At 44.1% G+C, this 22,537-nt stretch overlaps 1 protein-coding gene across 1 annotated transcript in view; it reads right to left on the reverse strand.

The window, feature by feature from the left end:
- The window catches only part of tmtc3 (transmembrane O-mannosyltransferase targeting cadherins 3), a 67,646-nt gene that overhangs the window by 34,713 nt on the left and 10,396 nt on the right, over positions 1-22,537 (reverse strand). Inside the window, exons 4-7 of the mRNA XM_079560405.1 lie at positions 21,038-21,137; positions 19,909-20,024; positions 19,650-19,822; positions 3,160-3,412 (exon numbers count right to left, since the gene is read on the reverse strand). Of these exons, the coding sequence (XP_079416531.1) occupies positions 3,160-3,412; positions 19,650-19,822; positions 19,909-20,024; positions 21,038-21,137 (642 nt within the window). The remainder of the gene's footprint in view (positions 1-3,159; positions 3,413-19,649; positions 19,823-19,908; positions 20,025-21,037; positions 21,138-22,537) is intronic.

Here is a 22,537-nt window from a genome sequence, read left to right on the forward strand (position 1 = left end):
TAAAGCTAATGAACAGAACCGGTGACAAAGGGCAGCCCTGAGGAGACCAACACACACCGGGAACAGGTCTGAAAATGTCTAAATGTGGAATCTAAGGCAAGACAACATCGTCTTAATCGACAACAGACGGACATTTGTCTTGGGCCAAAATAAAACCGTTCAGGCTTCAGAACTACAGTAGCTGGAACTAAACAAAACACTTTTCCACAAAGAGGCAGCCCATGTGTCGTATTTGCTGCTCGCTCAGTGATTTGCGGTCGCAGCTCTGATGGCGTTCTGTCTCACGGCCCACTTTGTGTCACTTTTATTTGTGTCCGTGATTGCACAACCCGGGCGGTGAGAAAGTCTAACTGTCCTGGCGTTTCCTCAGCTGTTGCTCAACATCAGGACGCAGAGAGCGAAGCGAGAGGGTCATGATTCCGTTTATCCGCTGAACGTTTGCGAGTTCACTGACCTCAGAGCGGACACACTCGGTCTGTTCAGTTACATGGGCTTCATGGAGTCCCATAAAGCAGGAGTTTGCAGCCATTGTGGATCCGCCAACACCCGGAGACCACAAGCCGCAAACCAAAGCATAATATTTGTTGTTAACCTTTCACTACGGTTTTATTTAAATCTGCTCAAATAATAACTATATTTTCCCATGGAGGTTTGTGTTGATTTAAGGCGAGACGCTGCAGGAGAAAACATCGATTTTCAAGTGGTGGTCGATGTATTTTTAGGCCGTTTTTCTCTTTACACATTGAGGCCGCGCTTTTTGGGGGGATTTAGCTGTAGAGCCAACAATCCAAACAATTTTTTATGATATTTATAGCACCACAGTGTATTCTATGTTATAGCTGTGGACACATGCTATGGCTCGTTTGAAAGACGAGACTCTCTGTTGGTGGAAACAGTTAATTCTACGTGCCTCGGTTCCTGAGAAATTTAGCTAAACAGATGCAAGTTTTGATCAAAATCACAGATTTTTTCTAGATTCGGAGATAATTAATGTTTTATAAAACACTCTCCTTTCTGATTAACTCCTCTGTCCTCCTCCTCCTCTCTCCTCCTCACTCCTCCTCCTCTGTCCACCTCCTCTGTCCACCTCTTCCTCCTCTCTCTCCTCTCTCCTCCTCTTCCTCCTCTGTCCTCCTCTGTCCACCTCCTCTGTCCACCTCCTCTGTCCACCTCCCTCTCCTCTCTCCTCCTCCTCTGTCCACCTCCTCTGTCCACCTCTGTCCTCCTCTTCCACCTCTGTCCTCCTCTGTCCTCCCCTCTCTCCTCCTCTGTCCTCCCCTCTTTCCTCCTCTGTCCACCTCCTCTGTCCACCTCCTCTGTCCACCTCCTCTGTCCACCTCCTCTGTCCACCTCTTCCTCCTCTGTCCACCTCTTCCTCCTCTTTCCTCCTCTTCTCCTCTCTCCTCCTCTGTCCACCTCCTCTGTCCTCCTCCTCTCTCCTCTCTCCTCCTCTTCCTCCTCTTTCCTCCTCTTTCCTCCTCTGTCCACCTTTGTCCTGCTCCGTCCTCCTCTCTCCTCCTCCTCTCTCCTCCTCCTCTGTCCTCCTCCTCTGTCCTCCTCCTCTGTCCTCCTCCTCTGTCCTCCTCCTCTGTCCTCCTCCTCTGTCCTCCTCCTCTGTCCTCCTCCTCTGTCCTCCTCTCTCCTCCTACTCTCTCCTCTTCCTCCTCTCTCCTCTCTCTCCTCTCTCTCCTCTCTGGACAGACACTAACGTTATGTGAAGAGGCAAATGCCTAAAAATATTTGTTTCGAGTCAGTTTTCAACGACAACATTGTTGACATGTTTTGAAACATGCGTGTTCTCGATCTCTTTTTATGGCGTGTGCATTTAAACAGGTTCTCAGATGGAAGAACAGGATGTTTCTCAGTCGTCCTTGGACCGATTTTGACCATTTAAAAACTCAGAGAAATGTTAAAATCTCAACAGATGACCCGCTTTAAGACAAGATACGCAGCTCACAGAATGAAGCAGCTTGAGGCAGTCACGTGACCAGGTGTTACTGAAAGAGGCTCCGACACGAGGAACCGCTTAGAAACGGCGTGAGATTTTGAATGATCTTAACACATCGCTTTATTAAAATCTCGCCTGCCACAAAAGCCGTTTCATCTCCGGGTGAGAAAACAGTCCAGTCGTACGAACCTAAAACGACTGGGATTGTAAAGAAATATTTGGAAAAGACTGAAGCAGAGCCAAAACCCAGGGGAGACGCCTTTTAAGGAAGAGCGTTCAATGGGTTCATGTTGTCTTAGTGTCGTCTCTGCTCCACCCCAGAGCAGCTATAGCCTACGAGGAACATACCGGGGCGGAGAGAGTAACCGTGCACTCGCAATTAGGACATCACAGAGGCTGCAATTACTATAGGGAGAACAAAACATCAGAGTCTCCATGGAGCCGTGTTGAACGCCGAGGCTGTGTCAGGGGCAGGGTCGCGCTCTGTCCGCTCTCATTTCAGCAGAGATCCTAATAAGAATATAACTCATGATTATCTTGGACAAAATAATTGCGATTATCAATATCACGATAATTATTTAAGCATTCCTGATGGTGAGTTTAAAAATGCTTAAATGATGTATTTTCTACAGACCTATTCACCGAGCACGAGCTTAATGTAGAAACTGCAGTTACACGTAAGACCTGAGGTGGCAGCAGTGAGTATAAAAATGTCCCTTTAATGTAAATATCTGCAGAGAAGGGGTCATGATGTACTTATTTGATGCACATAGGAAAAAACACTGTATATTCATATATATGATTTATTAAACTTAAAGGGGCCAGATGCAAGTTAGCCATTTTATACTCACTACTGCCACCTCAGGTCATATGTCGTGTAAAAATAGCCCTGGTGTAAAAATAGACTTTATGCCAACATTGTAACAAGCTCCACAGCGACGACAAAAACGATTTAAATCATCAACTTTCTAGCGGTTAAAACGGTCCAAAGTTTTCTTCGTTGCTTTATGCCAACTATGAATACTGTTTGGTAGCCGAAATAAATCCCATTACCCATAATGCATCAGGCGACCCGAGATGGGCATTCGGCTTATTACATTTTATTGCATTGTTGACCGTGTGCTGACCTGCATATGACAAAAAAAACCTAAAATCTAACCTAGATGAAATAAAAAGTCTAAAAGGGAAAGCCTGAAGTGAAGTGGCCTCACCATGATAACTGTTTTGGCCGAGCCGTGCCGGTGCCGCAGACTGTGGAAGGCCAGGAGGAACAGGGCGGCGTAGAAGAGCAGCGTGGCCAGGTTCCGAGAGTCGAGGACGGACTCGATCAGGGGGATGGTGCCCATGGTCCAGTCGCAGCAGAGGTCGGAGGGGAAGAGCAGCAGCCACGCGTTCACGGGCAGCAGGTAGTTAAAGGTGAGCTGCCGCGCCGGCGTCGGGCTCACCGCGGCCGGGTTATCGAATCTGAGGAGGGAGGAGGAAGGAGGAAGGAGGAAGAGGGAGGAGGAGGGAGGAAGAGGGGACATGGGTAAATAAATCTTTCAATGACAAATCCAGATACAGGCTCCACAAACCCGTTGCTGACCTTGATTTCAGCAACTAGTTTCAAAAAATCTGTCCACGGGGAAAGACTTAAATTAAGAAAAAAACATCTACAGGCTTATTTCAAGTAAAGTAAGATACTTTTTTTCAGTTTTATTAATGTAAGGCGAGACAAGGCTGACACTAAAACTCAGATGTTATGGTGGAAATCGAGCTAAAAATATCGACACTGACCTCAGCGTGATCAACAAACCTGCTGCGTCTCAGCTTATTGGAAAAAAAATAATAATCATTTAACTCAAGGACAAATTGACTTATTTCAAGAAGATTTTTACTTATTTCTAGATTACTTTTCGCAGTGTGAATCCACCAACTTTTAACCCAAAGGAGGATTTTCTTTTTTACGCAGCAAAAACCTGGAACAGCCTTTCTGAAAAACTCCGACGATGTTCAAGTCCGGACTGAAAACTACAGCTACAGGCTGATACATCTTTATTCATGGCTTTTAAAGATAATAACATTTCTTATTGTTTTGTTGAGCTGCCTGCAGCCCCTCCTCTCCACACCCCAGGAGCAGGCCAGGTGGAAGCACTCTCTCACCTGGTGTGCCACATGTAACTCGCTCGCACACGGTGCAAGTGCACAACAGCACAGAAACTTAAAAAGCAGAAAATATTGGCGTGCAGCTACAAGCTCTTAAGTAACAACCCCGAAGGACAGGCAGCAAGAACTGATTTACCTGAGGAAATATTAACCTCACCAATCATGATGGACGGAGCTTGTGCATGGGAAAAAAGCTATTCCCCTCCTGGAACCGCCACCTTAACGTGGTGGAGGGGTTTGAGCGCCCGAATGATCCTGGAGCTCTGTTGTCGGGTCTCCCAGGGCAAACTGGTCCTATAGGTGACGGGTCAGACAAAGAGCGGTTCAGAAGCCCCTTATGAGAGACAGGCCCGGTTAGAACCATGAGGCCGTCCTTCTGTGGACCCACCACCTGCAGGAGGAGCCGTAAGAGGCTGGGGCAATGTGATTTGGGCAACTCCAACATCTGCCCCCACGACGGAAAAGTGGAAGAAAATGGATGGATGGAAAAGCTATCAAGTTAAAAAGCTTATGTAAAAGCTAATGTAAAACAAGCATTGAGTTAAATGTGTTTAAAAGCTATAAAAGGCATGTGTTATGCAGGGAATTTGTGTTCACTTAAAAGTGCTTTTATTTATACAGATGTATCCTGGTTTCTTAGGTTTTTCACCTATTACCATGACTGTTGCGTCGACCACGATTACTTTCAATAAATGAAATGTTTGCAAAGAATTGGCATTGGAGTGAAGCCCCGATAGTTCAGGAGGAGAGTTTGTTCAAGTGGGGCCTTGTTTTGATTACACAGAGTAGTGAGTAACAGGTTCATGACTCCTATGGTTGTTATTATATTTATTTGGGAGGTAAAGGCGGAGGCTGAACAGTAGACTCATTTCAAACGTTAATGAATCACCTATAAAAGCCGCCCTCCAGTGTTTCTCATGTAAAAGAACTCGCTTCCTAAACACACGGCAGCCCAGTTAGTTTAAAGCCCAATAATAAACGTTGAACGAGCGTTTTTGAAAACAAATCCCTCGTAAAAAGAGCTGCGTTGTTTGGAATTGCCTTTAATATGACCACATTCCACTCGAGGCAGAAACCTACAGAATCCATCAGAGCGTGTGCTGTGTTTCGGTTCCAAAGAAACAAAGCCAGGGAGTGGTCCCGCCTCCGCATCGCTTTATCTGAGCTTTAACAGGAGGAAGAAGAGCTTGAACAGGAGGAAGAGGAGCTTTAACAGGAGAAAGAGGAGCTTGAACAGGAGGAAGAGGAGCTTGAACAGGAGGAAGAGGAGCTGTAAAAGTCCATAGGATTCTGATGAAAACAAACATATAGTGAGCTGTGGTAGTATATGTTTTTTACGATGCTGAACGTTTGGGCTCAGGCATCTGTTCCGGAGCTGTAAACACCAGACCCTTAAAGCGAGACACAGCAGGTGAAAACATACATTTGTTTTACACAAATTAGCACAGTGCTAGATCCGGTGCAGACATCTTTTTAATGTAATGTAATGTAACTAAACTAAACTAAACAATTATCAGGTATTTTGATAGGCTGATGCCGGTTTGCATCACTGATATATTTGAACTGTTCATAACCCTGTGCATGAAGCTTCTAAATGTGTGGACTGTGACAGCAGAGTATTTATGTTTAGTAGGAACTTGAAAGGGAGCTTGTTTGAAAGACAAAAATCAGCAGATTCCAAAAAAACAAAACAAAAAAAGGAAATCTGTATCTCTTATGGTTACGAAATTATACGCACAAGTTTAAAAACTGTTTCTCCGCTCCCCTGAGGCCGAGGAAGTTGTGAGTTTTAAAGCTCTTTCCGGTGCTGAAAACCGGAAGTCTCTATCACTTTCGGTCCTGGAGATATCGGCCTTTTTATCGACAGAATTTTGTCCGATAGCCGATATTGAAAATATCCAAATATTGGCCGGCCGATACATCGGTCAGGCCCTAGTTTAATGTGATGATTGGGGGGTCTTTCATCTCCCCCTGGTGTCTCTGACCAGAAAACCACAATTGCACCTTTCCAATACACACTATTGGAATCCCGAAGAAGAAGCTAACAGGCTAACGGGTAAAGCTAACTGTGGGCTAGCGCCACTTAAACAGTATTTACAGCCAAGTTTGAGTGAATAAAATGATCTCCATTGTGTAACTAGATGAACAATATCCCTCTGTCCCTTTGTCTTTTCTGTCAGCGTAGGATTAACTCTCATGGACAATTAATGAGTAAAAAACCACAACTTGCTACGACACCTGCAGTGGCGCTTATGGCCTCTAGGGGCACCAGTTACTTTGTTCTGCTTTAATGCCAGAGTAAAAAACAGACCAAACTCTCCCTTTAAAGGGACTAGACGAAGTTTAGAAATGTTAAGTCCTGCGCTGTACGGCAACGAAGGATGGGTCAAAATGCAAAGGACAACTAAGGGGACAATAAAGTAAACCTTCACCCAGCGGTTCAGGGTAAAAAGGTGCGGAACCACTGCTTTAACCCTTATTTCACTTCAGCTTCTGAAAACAGCAGAGTTCTGCCTGTGCAGAAGTTACAAAACCTTAGGCCTGGATTTCATTCCACTCTCACATTAACATCTCCACTTCTGTAGCTTCTTCAGAGTTCAGAGTGGTTTTTAAAAATCGAATTCCTGATTTATTGAATTTTGAGCGGCAAAGGCAGATTTTTTCCAGTAGTAACCAGCGTATTTAAAAACTAAACTAGCCCCAGACTCTGACGAATCAAAACGGTTTGATTTATCTGATAATGTGTCCCAGAGCAGCCCTCATGCGTAAGACAAATGAAAGAACTTCTTTAACCTCTTAACCCCCACCTGAGCTTTACCCAAATCTAAAAGCTTCTTGAAAAAAGTGTCAACATGGAGAGAAAACGAGGATGGAAATGCAGCAAAAGAGCGACAGAAACAATAACACAATGGAAAAGCGACAAAAAATATGACTAAAGAGGGATGAAAACGACAATGCAACAGAAAAGTGACAAAAAAGTGACAAAAATGCAACAAAAAAGTGATGAAAAAGTGACAAAAACACAACAAAAAAGTGACAAAAAAGCAAGAAAAAAGTGACGAAAAAGCGACAAAAAAGTGATGAAAAAGTGACGAAAATGCAACAAAAAAGTGACAAAAAAAGCAACAAAAAAGTGCTGAAAAAGTGACAAAAAAGTGACAATAATGCAACAAAAAAGTGACGAAAAAGTGACAAAAATGCAACAAAAAAGTGACGAAAAAGTGACAAAAATGCAACAAAAAAGTGACAAAAAAGCAAGAAAAATGTGACAAAAATGCAACAAAAAAGTGACAAAAAAGCAAGAAAAAATGTGGAAAAAGAAACAAAAAAGTGATGAAAAAAGTTACAGTAAAAACAAAAAAAAATACAAAAACATGACAAAATGCTTCAAAACTGTGAAACGCAGTCACAAAGAGACAAAGGTGTTACTATCAGTTTTGTGGGTCTTTCAAACCAAAATGTGCTCAGCTAAGGCGGGGGGTAAGAGGGTGATGATGCCTTTTTGATTAATCATCTATGTATCATTGATTTGATTTGCCTTTTAAATATAAGTTCAAAAGGCTCCTTCTTGCTTTGTAAAGGCCTCAAGGTGAACATACAGTATTAAAGTGACTTTTCCCACAGTCATTTCTCGCTTCGTCCCTTCTGACCGCCCTGCACCGCTGACTAAGTGACTCCAAATGCTCCGAGTGATATCCAAGATAAGGCCAGACCCGACTTCGAGCCAAAACAACCTCCTTAATCCCCTCATTTTTACTTCACAAGTTAAAAATCTATCCGTCCTCTTCAGATCTGAGGAGCATCGTCTAAAAACGAGAACAAAGCGCTGATCCTGGTTTAAAAACTGTTGTGTCGTCAGATGCAGACAATCCGGAGTCGTCTCGGGATTAGCGCGGAGCAGATTAGCATATCCAAAGCTAACGCTGTGGCATTTTATCACCGTCTCGGAGGAATCTGATTCAGACAATAGAGATGTTTCAGGGCGACTAGAAAGGAAAGAGGTAAAGAGACAAAAGGTCGTTATGGGTTTTTCTCAGGCTGATGTCGTTTTGATATTTATTGGAGCAACAGTGACTGGTTTATTATCCATGTGAGCTAATAAAGGCCCTTGATGGAAAGAAGCTTGGACACCCGGTGCTCCATTGGTCCCAAATTTACAAGCAAAAGTCTGCAATACATGTACAAACTTGCGACCGATTAACAAAGCAATGTTTCTCATTTCCCCTGAGGCCGAGGAAGTTGTGTGTGGGGGGCTCATTTAAAAGGCTCTGACTGAGCTCTTTCCAATGCAAAACAGGACGTCTCCATCACTTCCGGAGATAAATGCTGGGTTTCAGGTCACATCACTGTTCTAAAGCCCTATAATAATATACAGAGGTAAAATTATTTTGTTCTTGAGGAAATGTTTGGTCTTGCACAGAGAGATCATGGACCCAGTGACCGATATTAATGATCATTTTTGTAATTCATACATTTTCTTTTTAGATAGATATGACTTGCAAGTGTAATGTAGTTAATGGGATAAACTGGTTCCTCCCCCCACTGGGACATCATCACATTCTAGAACCTGAAAACAACCAATAGTGGCATGACAAATATCGGAGATGGATCCTTTTTGTTGTTTTTCTGACCAGTACGTCAGTAAAGGTAATGCGCCTTTGTCGTAGCACTGAAAAAAGAAAATATAGGGAAGGAGCTCGGAGTAGAGTCGCTGCTCCTTCACGTCGAAAGGAGCGACCCGGCCCCGGATAAAGCGGAAGAAAATGGATGGATGGATTATTTTTTTCTTGATCTTTTGTCGTCAATAACTTGAGTGACAAAGCAATGTAAAGTAACACATTGAGGGCCAAAAACAGAAAAACGTATTTTTGCGGGTTTTTTTAATTACGAAACTAGACACTAACACACCTTATGTGTGGTTTTGGTAGCTCTGTGATAAACAGAAGTGAAATAAAAGACAATCAAATAATTGTGAAGAGTCACAATCTAGACATTTCCTACAATGTTATTGCGTTTCTTTTCTTCTTTTTTTAGTGGGTGTGGTGTTAGTCTGAGGGGGCGTGGTGTTAGTCCGAGGGGGCGTGGTGTTAGTCCGAGGGGGCGTGGTGTTAGTCCGAGGGGGCGTGGTGTTAGTCCGAGGGGGCGTGGTGTTAGTCCGAGGGGGCGTGGTGTTAGTCCGAGGGGGCGTGGTGTTAGTCCGAGGGGGCGTGGTGTTAGTCCGAGGGGGCGTGGTGTTAGTCTGAGGGGGCGTGGTGTTAGTTCGAGGGGGCGTGGTGTTAGTCTGAGGGGGCGTGGTGTTAGTTCGAGGGGGCGTGGTGTTAGTCCGAGGGGGCGTGGTGTTAGTTCGAGGGGGCGTGGTGTTAGTCTGAGGGGGCGTGGTGTTAGTCCGAGGGGGCGTGGTGTTAGTCTGAGGGGGCGTGGTGTTAGTTCGAGGGGGCGTGGTGTTAGTCTGAGGGGGCGTGGTGTTAGTTCGAGGGGGCGTGGTGTTAGTCCGAGGGGGCGTGGTGTTAGTTCGAGGGGGCGTGGTGTTAGTCTGAGGGGGCGTGGTGTTAGTTCGCTGTAAAGCCGACACTTCTCTCTCGCTCTCTGAAACGCGTTTGTCAAAGCAGAGCGGCTTCACATGGAAAGATCGTTTAGTTTAGTTTAGTTTAGTTTAGTTTAGTTTAGTTTAGTTTAGTTTAGTTTAGTTTAGTTTAGTTTAGTTTAGTTTAGTTTAGTTTAGTTTAGTTTAGTTTAGTTTAGTTTAGTTTAGTTTAGTTTAGTTTAGTTTAGTTTAGTTTAGTTTAGTTTAGTTTAGTTTAGTTTAGTCATTATCTTCACACAGACACGATTGACTACAAAACATGAAAACACTGAAACAATGACTGAAAAGGGTTTTGGCTGAAGTGAAACACGTATCTAAAGTTGAGATTTTAACGTTTCTCAGAGTTTTTAAATGGTTGAAATCGGTCCAAGGACGACTGAGAAACATCCTGTTAAAGTCTTCAATGCGAAGCAGGCTGTTTAAATAAACACGCCATAAAAAATGAGTCAACAATGTTGTTGTTGAAACTGAGACATTTAGGCATTTGCTTCTTCACATAACATTAGTGCCTGTAGAGGAGAGGGGAGTTAATCAGAAGGGAGAGTGTTTCATAAAACACGCAATAACTCTGAAAAAAAAAATCAAAGCTTAGAGTCTCACCTTTCAAAGGAGCCATAGCATGTGTCCATAGCTATAACACAGAATACACTGTGGTGCTACAAATATCATGACAAATGGTCTGGATTGTTGGCACTCTACAGCTAAATCCCCAAAACAGCACGGCCTCAAAAATGTGCTGCAAAGATTAACAGACTGATGATTTGGAAAAAAAAAAAAAAAAAGAGCTTCACTTTGCTACAACACAAAAGTACTTGTAATTTCCACTTCACAACAGGAAAGAATCGTCCTATTTACTTTATCCAGCAACAAGTAGCTTTTATCAGACTGTACCTCTTATTTTCCTAAAGCAATGTCTGTAACTGATCATTTCTGTCTCTATTTTCTGCAAACTACAACCATTCGTTTTCCGTTGACATTAATTGTTGAGCCCGAGGGTCAGCAGAATGAGTCTTTAAATGAAAACACTGTACACTGGCTCAGGTCCCGATCTGACAGAACCAAATGTTTCAGCTCAGCCACAGGATAGAGGGAAACCGGCCTGGACGTCACAGAGAAAGTGTTTGACAGTAGAAGAGGTGACTCAAGTTCCGTCACATTTCGCAAAGTAATAAAACACGTTAAGGAGCGTGAGGCGTCTTTACACAAAGAATCTCACTATATCGTCTGATCTCATGACAAACCTGAACGGCATGCAAAGAACTTTGTGCTGCGGTGTCCTCAGGTCAGCGTGCGAAAAGAACCCGGCCTCGACTGACTTTCTCGACTATTTGTTGATGGTCTATAGCGCTGGTTTGTGCCTCGGGTCATCGCTTTTTTGGGGGGCAAACAGCCGCCCGAGCAGCACCCAGCACGAGAGCCAGGGCAGCAGAGTTGTTTCTGTTAGACTATGACAATATCGTTACATTGATGCACCTTTTAAATAAGATAAGATAAGATAAGATAAACCTTTATTGATCTCACAAAGGAGAAATTCACTTGTTACAGTCGGCGTTACTTCAGTCTTATTGTACAGTCTGACAGCAGTGGGGATGAAGGCTTTGCGGTAGCGCTCCTTCCTGCACTGAGGGTGTCTCAGTCTGCCACTGAGAGAGCTGCTCAGCTCTTCTACAGTCCTGTGCAGTGGGTGGGAGGTGTTGTCCATGATGGAGGTGAGCTTGGCTAACACCCTCCTGTCCCTCACCTCCTCCACAGAGTCCAGGGGGCAGCCCAGGACGGAGCTGGCCCTCCTGACCAGCTTGTTCAGTCTGTTCTTGTCCCGCTCTGTGCTGCCCGGGGCCCAGCACACGGCAGTGTAGTGGAGAGCAGAGGCCACCACAGAGTCATAAAAAGTCCTGAGCAGAGGCCTGCTCACTCCGAACGACCTGTCTCCTCAGAAGGTGAAGGCGACTTTGGCCCTTCTTGTACAGGGAGTTGGTGTTGTGGGACCAGTCCAGTTTATTGTTGAGGTGAACACCCAGGTACTTGAAACTGTCCACCTCCTCAATGTCCTCCCCCTGGATGTTCAGCGGTGTGTGCGGTAGTGGCTTCCTCGTGAAGTCGATCACCATCTCCTTCGTCTTACCGAGTTCAGCTTCCCGATGGCCCTGTGTACGAAACTGTTCCTCAGTCGACTGGAACTGACCCGTAGATTCCGCAGTCTCCTCCCTGAAGGCAGAACCTTGAAGAGACTGTGTGATGGTGCGAAGGGTCTCTGCGATTCTGACGGCTTTGCGGGTGAGACGGGGGGAGAGAAGCGCCGCAGATCTTCTCCGCTGCTCTCACGATGCGCTGGAGGCTCCTTCAGCAGGAGGCAGTGCTGGCGCCGTGACACACAGTGATGGAGCAGGTCAGGATGCTCTCTAAAGTCCCTCTGTAGAAGAACGACACAGTGATGGAGCTGGTCAGGATGCTCTCTATAGTCCTTCTGTAGAAGAACCACACAGTGATGGAGCTGGTCAGGATGCTCTCTATAGTCCTTCTGTAGAAGAACCACACAGTGATGGAGCTGGTCAGGATGCTCTCTATAGTCCTTCTGTAGAAGAACCACACAGTGATGGAGCTGGTCAGGATGCTCTCTATAGTCCTTCTGTAGAAGAACCACACAGTGATGGAGCTGGTCAGGATGCTCTCTATAGTCCTTCTGTAGAAGAACCTCACAGTGATGGAGCTGGTCAGGATGCTCTCTATAGTCCCTCTGTAGAAGTTGGATATAACGGAGGCTGGGACTCTGGCTCTTCTCAACTTGCGGAGAAAGTAGAGATGCTGATGACTTTTCTTGACCAGTGATGTAGTGTGCATGGTCCAGAAGAGCTTCTCTATGATGTGCACACCCAGGAGCTTAGTGCTGGTCACCCTCTCCACTGCAGCACCGCTGATTGTTAGAGGAGCATGCTGGACCTGCGCTCTTCGAAAGTCCACAGCAGTCTCTTTTGTCTTCTCCACATGTAGAGAGAGATTGCTCTGTGTGTTTTTCCCCAGTGAAACTCGGTCATGTATGAACACAGAAAGCATGTTGATGAGCAAATATCAGACCAGTGATGACCCGGCTCACCCTGTAACCATTAAAAATTAATGCGTGTACGGCGCAATGAGTGGTGGTGACCGGCATTTTTTTACCCGTCCTAACCAGCGATCAAAGGAGAATTTTATGACCCGACTCGTAAATCACTAACCAGACGGCGCTGTTAATAAAAGATCTCGAAAAACAATGATCAGAGGATGAGGAGAGCAGCTGCTGTCGGGAAAGTCATGTTCTCAATGACATTTCTGCTAATGCCTATTGTGGTGTAATTGAAATATATATATAAAAAGACTAATACGTGTTTTTTAATAATGAAAATACATCTTCTCCAAAAGACTAAGACTAACCCCAAGAGGCCTTGTTAAACCGCATTGAAACAACATGACGTTATGTAACAAACTGTCATTACTTCTCGGGTTGTTACGATAAACGCCATTGTGATGCCACGCCCCCTCCTGTCAGAAACACGCACTGATCTTCTGTAGGCCAAGTAAAAACTTTGCAGGGATTGCACTGTGAATTAAATAACAAATATAACTAATACCGCACCGCCTCACGCTTTTCTCCCCGATCGCCAACCGCTCGTCTCGGGTCTGACTTTTTCCCGCGCTATGTCCGAGACTAATTTCTCTGCGACTGCACCCTGGTTTCACCGAAGCTTTCATCTGATGCGGGTGCGTTTAGATCGCTTGTGATTTGGAGCGCGTTTTGCAACATAGATTTCCAGTAATGAATGAAATAAACCGTCATTTCGTCTGTTCTCGTAGCCTTTTTCTCAAAGAGATATCCCCGATATCATCGTCCATCACGATGATTCACTGTGAACATCGTCACCTGTAAATGAAGGGGTCATCGCCCAAACCTAGTTAGTAGTGATGGTCGAGTGAAGCCTTGTGACACTTTGAGGCTTTCCTGCAAAAAAGTGTAGTAGCTTCTAAGTCTCTGAGCTGCTTCATTCTGTTTTAACACTGACCTCTTGTGGACAAACTTTATTATCGCGACTTTTCATAAACACGACTGAAGCACCAACACAATCATGTGGAAGAGAAGTTTCAAACAGACAGTTTTATTATTTACAGTCTGATATTGATGTTTGATCAAATCAATCATAGGCTGATAAATTAGGGTCATTTTCTTTGTAACGTGGGTGTGTGGGCGGAGCTCCAGTGGGCGGGGCCTCAGTCACCTGCGGCTCTGCTGCTAAAGGCAGGACATCAATGCACGATCTTTATATTTCATTCAGTCAGAGCTAATTTTGGCACTATTTGCTGTAAATGGCGCTCCTTACGTTTCCCTCGCCTGATCAGCTCCACGCCTGCTTTAGTATCTGTTCAAAAGCAGGACTTTGTAAAGAACTAGAAATGCAATGGCTGCGCCATTGCGATTGACTGCGGAATTGCGGGAAGCAAATGCAGAAATTGCAGAAATTGCTTAATTTGCATAATCTAATTTGCATAAAGTGGTAAAATGCATAAAATGTCATGTTGCATAAACTGTATAAACTGCATAAAGTGGTAAAATGCATGAATGGGTTAATTTGCACAAATTATGTAAATTGCATAAACTCTTTAAAATTCATAAATCCTAAATGGCATAAACTCTTAAAATGCATAAACGGTTTAAAATGCATAAAGTGGTTAATTTGCATAAATTGTTAATATTGCATAAACCTTTATATTCCATAAACAGGTCAAACTGTTGAAATGGCCTCAGTGCTTGATTGGCAGAAGCTGCACAAATGGCTGAAAGGCCTGGAGTCTCCCCATTGGCTGGATTCCCCCATACACACCAATGCAAAAATTTCAAACTCTCGTATAAAAAAAACTGGAAAACTGCAGAAGGCCATTTTTTTCTCAAAACCCACAAGTTGCATAAGCTGAACATGCACAAAGTGCAGAAATTGCAGAAAATGCAGAAAAAAGTGCAGAAAAGCATGGATTTGCGGCAGCCCCATTATAAGTCAATGGGAAAAATCTCCGACATTTTGGCCGATTGCGGAAAAACCGTAAATTGCAGAAGTCCCAAAAGTAATAGCACCCTTCTCCTCAACATGCGGAACGTTTTGATGCATAACTTGCATAAATTGCACAAAGCATGAAGGTGCTGAAAGCTCTAGAAAATCGGGAAAAAGATGGAAGAGGAATAATAATAAAGAACATGAAAACCAATCAATCAATGAGGAAACACAAAATGTATTCTGGCTCACAGCCACTATGACTAATGATTTACATGACTATATGGACGAGGAAACATCCGTGGTTTAGCGCCTCGCCGCTAAAGGCAGCTCAGTGAGACGCTCTGAGCAGATGACCCGCTTTAAGACACGATACACAACTCACAGAATGAAGCAGTTTTCGAGACAGTCACGTGACCAGGTGTTACTGAAAGACGCAGTGTTTCAAAGAATCTGCTTCAGGAAGAGCGATACGAGCTCCGGAGTGCCGAGTTTTTTGGCCATCACTACTAGTTAGTAATGCATCGTCTAATACTACTCCTCCCTGAGAACTTAAGGGACTCCTGGTGGTTCCCAGAGTCAATAATAAACACGCTGAGGCTAAAGCTATAATCTGGATCTTCATGAGGATGTGAGACAGGCCTTAGGTCTGACAATGTTCAAATCCAGTTCTTTTTGCACGGTTTAAGTGCAAGTCTGGTTCAACTCAGGGACAGGTCAGGTTAAGTAGAGGAAAGGAAGTTTAGGCCGTTTATAATAGTCTTAACTTATTAATTGGCTGAACAATAAAGATAATCACTATTCTTATAAATGAGTGACAAATGAAGAGATGTTCTAGTATTTACAAATGCCTTAATATTGCACAATAGTCATCGTAAAAAGAAAGTATGTTCTTTCAACAGAGACTTCACTGTTTTATCTTTGACAACATTAAAATGAAATAAAAATGTGTCAACACATCTAGAGTCTAGATCTCGGGTCACAGATGATTTATTCGTCCATGTAACTTTTTATTTCTATTGGAACGGCAAGAAATCGGCAAAACATTTTTCAAGAGGTTTGAGCCAAAAACCACAGGCCTTTCTCACCATTTGGTAAGTGTTACTGGCAGGCTTCATCAAAGAGGAGGACTTCTGAGGGCAGGGAATCTAAAAATCCTGATCGTTTAATGCAATGCTTTCTTCGTGTTTCGGATGGTGAAGGTGGTTTAGTGATTTCCGTGTCATTCAAACCTTTCATCTCGGCAAATTAGGCAAAAACAGTCCTATCTTTGTGGGTTTCAATGCCTAATGTTTGATCAGATCAGTCGAGCAACGTCAGGAATGTGCTTGGCTCAAATTCTCACGAAAACACCGCAGTTAGAACCAGAACGGTTCAAATTCAGAGGACAAACTCGGAAGGAAGAGCGGCCGAGCTAACACAACAGAGGGAAAGTCACAGCGTCCAATTCAATGAACTTTATCAAGTATCACAATACTTTGAATACTTGGCTTCGGAGGCCTTTTTATCATGCACAAAACAGCTACACAGCACTTTACATTTTGTGTTATGGTAAATGGTCCAACCTTATATAACACTTTTCTACCATGACAGTGCAGTTTGCAATGAGAAATTTAAGACCTTTTAAAGACCTACAAGTACATCATTTAAGACCATAAGCTCATAAGGATGACTAAACCATTTTAATGTCAATTTAAAAAAACTTCACCAATTAACAAATGGTTAAGGACATAAGTATTAGGGAGAGATGGAGGCATTTTCTTTTATATATCGCCTTAATTTGCAATTTTATACAGATTATTCATGTGTGCATTAGATACCATTCTATATGAATAACAAAAATCCAATTAAACAGCAGAAAGAATCCATCAGACTCTTGAATAGCACGATGCTAAGGATGCAGCGAACCCGATGTGCCGTTTCGCGGCGATGCTATCATGGCTAACAGTGTTAGCTGCTCTGTAAACAGCTGTTTCCAGCTGCTTGCCCGTCTAACCCTTGACTCATTTTACATGAACTAAGTGTTATTAATTAGAGCAGGTCTTAAAAACACAACCCTCATAGATATTTCAAAGTCATATAGTCTGGGAGCGGCATGATCTCAACGGTTTCCCGGTGGGCGTGATTGACAGACGACATCAACCAATCAGAGCAACGTTAGATACGTCGCAGCAACAAGAGGCAGGAAGCCTTTCCAAAAACCTCCTTTGATGAAAACAGCATCGGTCGCCGCACCGCCATCTTTAATGTTTGAGATGCTTCCTTCAGGGAGAAGGTATCGCTCCATCATATGTTCTACTGATCGACATAGTAACGGTTTCTTTCCTCAAGCTGTGATCACTTTAAACAAGGCACTTCTATTTATTTATCTGTGTGGACTTTTATTGTACAGTATTTTGCCCTTAGGCTTTTAATGTGGCATTGTTTGTTTGTTCTGTTTTTTATATTGTGTCTTTTTACGTGTTTTACATATCGCACTTTGAGCTCTTTGCACACTTTTTTCCAATGTGGTTTTTCAAACTGCAAATGGCCAATAAAATGAATCTGAATCTGAATGAATCTGAATCTGAGAAGAGTGCGTGGTGGTGACGGCTTCCGTCTCTTGGTGCGTGATTGAACCGATGTGGGTAAAATCGTGAAATGATTGGCTGCGAGCCTTTTGAACAGAATGGCAGGCCAGGCAACTCCAATTTAAGACCTTTTTAGGACATTTTAAGACCTCACGGGAAGCCTCCTTCATTGGGCCCAAAGCGCTTTACAGCAAGGAACCTGTCACACATTCACACTCATTAATAAAACAACGTTCACAGACACTGGAGGCAAGGAGGGTGAAGTGTCTTGCCCAAGGACACAACGACAGTAAAGTGGCATTCGAACCCCCCGACCTTCCGACCAGAGAAAACCCGCTCTACCAACTGCGCCACTGTCGCACCATTAAACTATGTCATTAAACGTGCTTAATATTAGGCCAAATATATGATTCAGAGATAAAATGCACATTAGCCTCGTTATAGCAGCAGCAGACTGGCTTGTGTTGAATGAACCATGGACAATAACGTATAACGAGTACATTTCTCTCTAAAAGCTGCAGCTAAATTATAATTGTAAAATGAAAACGTTACAAAAGCAAGACACACATCACTTCCCTTGCCTTTTCTTATTTCAGACGTAAATTAGAAGTTCACAGATGATCTCTGTCCATTCATTTCAATGGACGAGAGCTTGTTTCACCTAAAGGGGGCGCTAACCTTCTCAGTAACTGCGTTTCCATCAAACAAAATGCGAATCTTTTCAAAATGCGCTAAAGCAAAGCGTATAACAGATGCGAATTTTACGTGTTTCCATCAAGCTGTTCTAGCGAATAACGGCACTGTTGTAACTATGGCAAACCAGAGCCAAAGATGGAGACCGGGCCGCAATCTCATCCTCTGTCCACACAAACCTGTCCTTCTTATGCTGGGTTTACACATAACGGCGACAAGTCACGAATGCCACGAATCCACATTCGTGGCCGAGGATCACGAATGTGAGTGATTTGGGGGCAGAGGTTTCACGCGCCGCCACGAACTGTTGCGACCTGTTACTGCGTGTTACGATTAGCCTAATGGCACGAATTATTGCGCACGGTCACGAATATGCGTCCCGCACTGCTGCGTGCTGCTGCGTGTTATTGGGAATTGTCGCGTTCTGTCAAAAATCTGTCAAGAATTGGGCGAATGTGGACAAGATCGCTGCCGCGCACACCGGGTTGGAAGCGGAGCAGGGACGTCTCGCTCCGCCGTGCTCTCCCTGACTCGTTGGGCTCAATAGCTGCACGACTTGGGCTGACTTTACTCCACAGAATAAGCATAAAAAACACTACACTCACTGTGCACTCGATCTTCTGGGGATCCGTCGGAGAACTTGTTGCTCTTAAACCTCTTTATCCATGATTCTCACTCGTCTGGTCAGTCTCAGCTCCATTTGGAAACACTTTATAATCCACAAAAACGGGCCTGTCTCCACCTGCCCCGCGCCCATCGCCGCTTGCTTTACGTGTCTAAGGTTGTAAATAAGCCTTAACTTCTCCATGGTGTAGCTGCTGGAACCACGCGCTGTTGTTTTGGTCAGTGGAGGCAGCGTGGGAGATGCATTCAGGGACCGCGGGAAAGGCGCACTTCTTACTGTCCCTTTTTCCCCACAAACGCGGGGAAATCGTGACAAATATACAACAGTGGGGTTCTCCAGCGGGGGGGCAATAGGGGTGGCAGGAACTGGCTCCCAAACATCAGGAGGAACGACCGCAGGAGGAGGAAAAGCCGGCACCTGAGGAGCGGCGGCAGCAGGTGCTGTCGCGGGCCTGGAGCGCGGACTGGCCGAGTGTGTGTGACTTTCCTTTTGCTGCTGCAGGTCCGAAAAAGTACTTTTCGGCGTAGCGTGTGTTTCCATCAATTGTGTGCGTGAAAACAGTGATTCTGCTCAACGAATGCTGTACGAATGCTGTACGAATGCTGTACGAATGCCCTCACGCTGAATTACGAAGCGCCACTCCTCATCACGAAAGGACGCGCTCCGCTGCGAACTCCACGAACAGAGGGTGAATCGTGTCATGTCACGAACTGATGCGTTTTGTTAAGAATCCCATTAAGGCGCGTTAAACCCTGCATAAGCAGCCATGTTACCATGGAAACGACGCTAGCACCAGCGTCTGTTTATTCGCTTCATGACATTTATTCGACAAACTGCGTTTCCATCTCGCAAAATACGCATCAACAGTTATGCGCACAAATCAAAAAACACCTCAAGCGAGCGGATAAACTTTTTATGCGAATTAAGAGTTTAAATGCGAAATTTGGTGTTTCCATCACTCGTAAATTATGCGCAACTTCGAAATGCGCATTTTAGTCCAGTGATGGAAACGCAGTTAGTGACCCATCTAAACCCTCTGTCAGAGTAAAGTCCCGCTGGCGTTTAGTACCTGGTGAACACGGGCAGCTGGGACTGTATGACCTGCACTCTGACGATGACCAGGAGGAGCGTGCTGATGACCAGGACCATGAGCTTCAGCAGCGTCTGCAGCAGCGCCAACGGGAAGCCGTCTTTCCCCAGAACCAGGTGCCTCACCGTGTCCAGCAGCAGCGGCAGCGTGAACTGAGGGACCAGCGGAGGAAACGGGTCAGAGACGAGCGGAGGAGGAGGAGGCGGCGTAACAACATTCCAAACAGGACAGTACTCACGCCCTGGGCCACGAAGACCTCGTACACGCAGCAGATTCCCACCACGGTGATGCCCTGCTCTTTACATAGAGTCGCCACGGCAACCAGCACCACCGTCAGCGCGATGGGCGTCCACACTGGAGACAGAACCACAGGGTTAAAGCATGGGAATCAAAAGTTACCTGGGCACAAGTCAGCTTATATTCACTTGGGATGCACTTACATGAGCTTAGACGAGTTGATGTGTACCTGTCTGGTCTTTGTGTGTGCGCTCAGTTGTTAGCACCTCTCCCAGCATATTCCCATAGCTCCAAAGTCCGAAGTTAGAAGCGACCAGGCTCTTTCAAGACCAAACAGGTACGTATCAACTCGTCTAAGCGGAGGTAAGAACATATCACAGTATGGAAAAACAGTGGCCTGTTCCTTTAAGAGAAGTTATATCAGAATTGAACGGATGCCATTTTATTTTTCATTCAATATTATTTTTGATTTTTATTGCTCTGTCCATCATAAACAGAACAGCCCATGTGCAAAAGCTCCTCAATGCTTGTGCTTAAATCATTTATGTATTTGTATTTAACAATAGTATTGAGATGTTACTTATTACTGCAGATAAATGGTCTCTTTTCTCCTTTACTTCAGCTCCGTGTAGATTTTCTCGTGTGTTTATAGTAACTTATCCAGTACCTACATTTTCATTGTTTTGCTGCAGCTCATTTTGGCTCAATACAAACATGCTGAATCTCTTTATTTTGGATTTTCTGAGGACTTTTTAGTCGCAGGGTTAGTTTTTCAGATGAATAAGCCCCTGGGCATAAAACGGCGTAAGAATCGCCAGAACTGTTAGCTGTGAGTTAGCGGCTAGTTAGCAACATTAGCCTGTATGTTGCAAACACAACGTTTAGCTCTGGTTAAATCCAGCTCAGACTCTGATTTAGGGAGTGTCGTCTGTAATAAAGTCAGCTCTATGTGGAATATAAACTATTCTCTAGTTTGTTGTTAGGTGGTATCTGTTTCTGGTATCGGGACCTTATGAATGAGTACGAGTATGAGGACAATCATGTGATATCGGCCCGATACTGGTATCGGTATCGGTGCATGCCTAATATTCATAGCACCACACTTTCGGCTCCTGAGGTCATGAACGCACCGATGGAGCGCTGAGGGCTGGTGGACTTGGTGTAGCACAGAAACGCAGCCAGGAGGAAGATGGAGGAGAGGAGCTCCGCACGCCCGACCACACCCGTCACCTGAGGAGAGAGACGGTTATTGTATTTAATTACACATTTCAGTCGAGAATGTCATCCTAGTAATTGTGGGAATGTCTAGGTACTAGAAGCACTATATTATATTGTCTGGAGGAGTTTATCTCCAGTGTCAAGAAATGTAGGACAAAATATCATGAGTTTGTGGAAGATGTAACGTTGCAGGTGTTGAGTATCTGCAGCCTTCAGTTTAGGTCAAGGTCAACTTTATTTCTATAGCATAATTACAACAACCACGGCTGCCCAAAGTGCTTCACAACACAAACAGATGATAAAAACTATTAATACAAATACAAACAAGGCATAATAAACTTTACGTCAAAATCAAATTTTAACAAAAATACAATGGAGAAACAGTTGAACATATTAAAAAGCCTGTGTAAAGAGGTGGGTTTTAAGGGAGGACTTAAAACTGCTTAGGGTCGGGTTTAGTGGTTAGTGATGATGACACACATGCGCTCTGTTTGGGGACACACACACACACACACACACACACATACTTCAGTGCCTTCCTTTAAAATAACTTTAAAATAACTTTTAGCAATCAGACTTTATGGACCCAGGAGGAAGAGTAGGTAGGGAGTCTTTGCTTTGGTAAAGACTAATGAGGATCCTTAAATTAAGAAAAGAAATACACAGGTGCATAACAAAGTGCTGTACAGAATAACTATAATAAAAACATTCCTGCCCAGAAGTAGCTGAGCATCCAGAATGATACCCCTCCTATATTTTATACACGTGTATTATATACAACCCCTCAATAACAATCTACGGAGGGCGCACGGGAGAAAGAGATTTTTTCTAATCGGTGGTAAATGACCAAAAACATATCGGCAGTAGGTGACTTTTGTGATCATAATATATATATATACAGATATCACAATGGTCACATACACTCACACACAGTAAACATAAGAAATATTTGACCAGGAGCATGAGTACTTTTATATAAATAAATAAAATCAAGTCCTTTCACCACCTCTGTCTTAACACCAGAATATTAGATGAATATCATTTAGCTCAAAAAAGGATGAACGCTCAATGACTAGTCAATACAAATCTTTGACAAATCCCTGGTTGTGGACTTCCACTCTGACTCTGTGCACAGTCACACCCTCCCATCTCTGCACTGACAGCTTTGAGTGACAGAAGAGCGCCCCCGAGTGGACGAACTGCACCATCTGTTAACAGGAATGGCCCTGGGAACTTTACCAAGGACACACTTGATCTTTAAAAATAGCAACAATAGAGAGGACGGGATAAATATGTCGGAGCAAACAAAGGGATTTCAAAGAGACAGAGTGTAAATACAGAAGTGGAAGTGGAGAGGAAGGAAGAGGATTGTTCAGTCTGACCTGAGCAGACGGGGGAGGCAACGTTACAGC

The sequence above is a fragment of the Gobius niger genome, assembly GCF_951799975.1.
Source record: "Gobius niger genome assembly, chromosome: 7".
Lineage (NCBI taxonomy): Eukaryota > Metazoa > Chordata > Actinopteri > Gobiiformes > Gobiidae > Gobius > Gobius niger.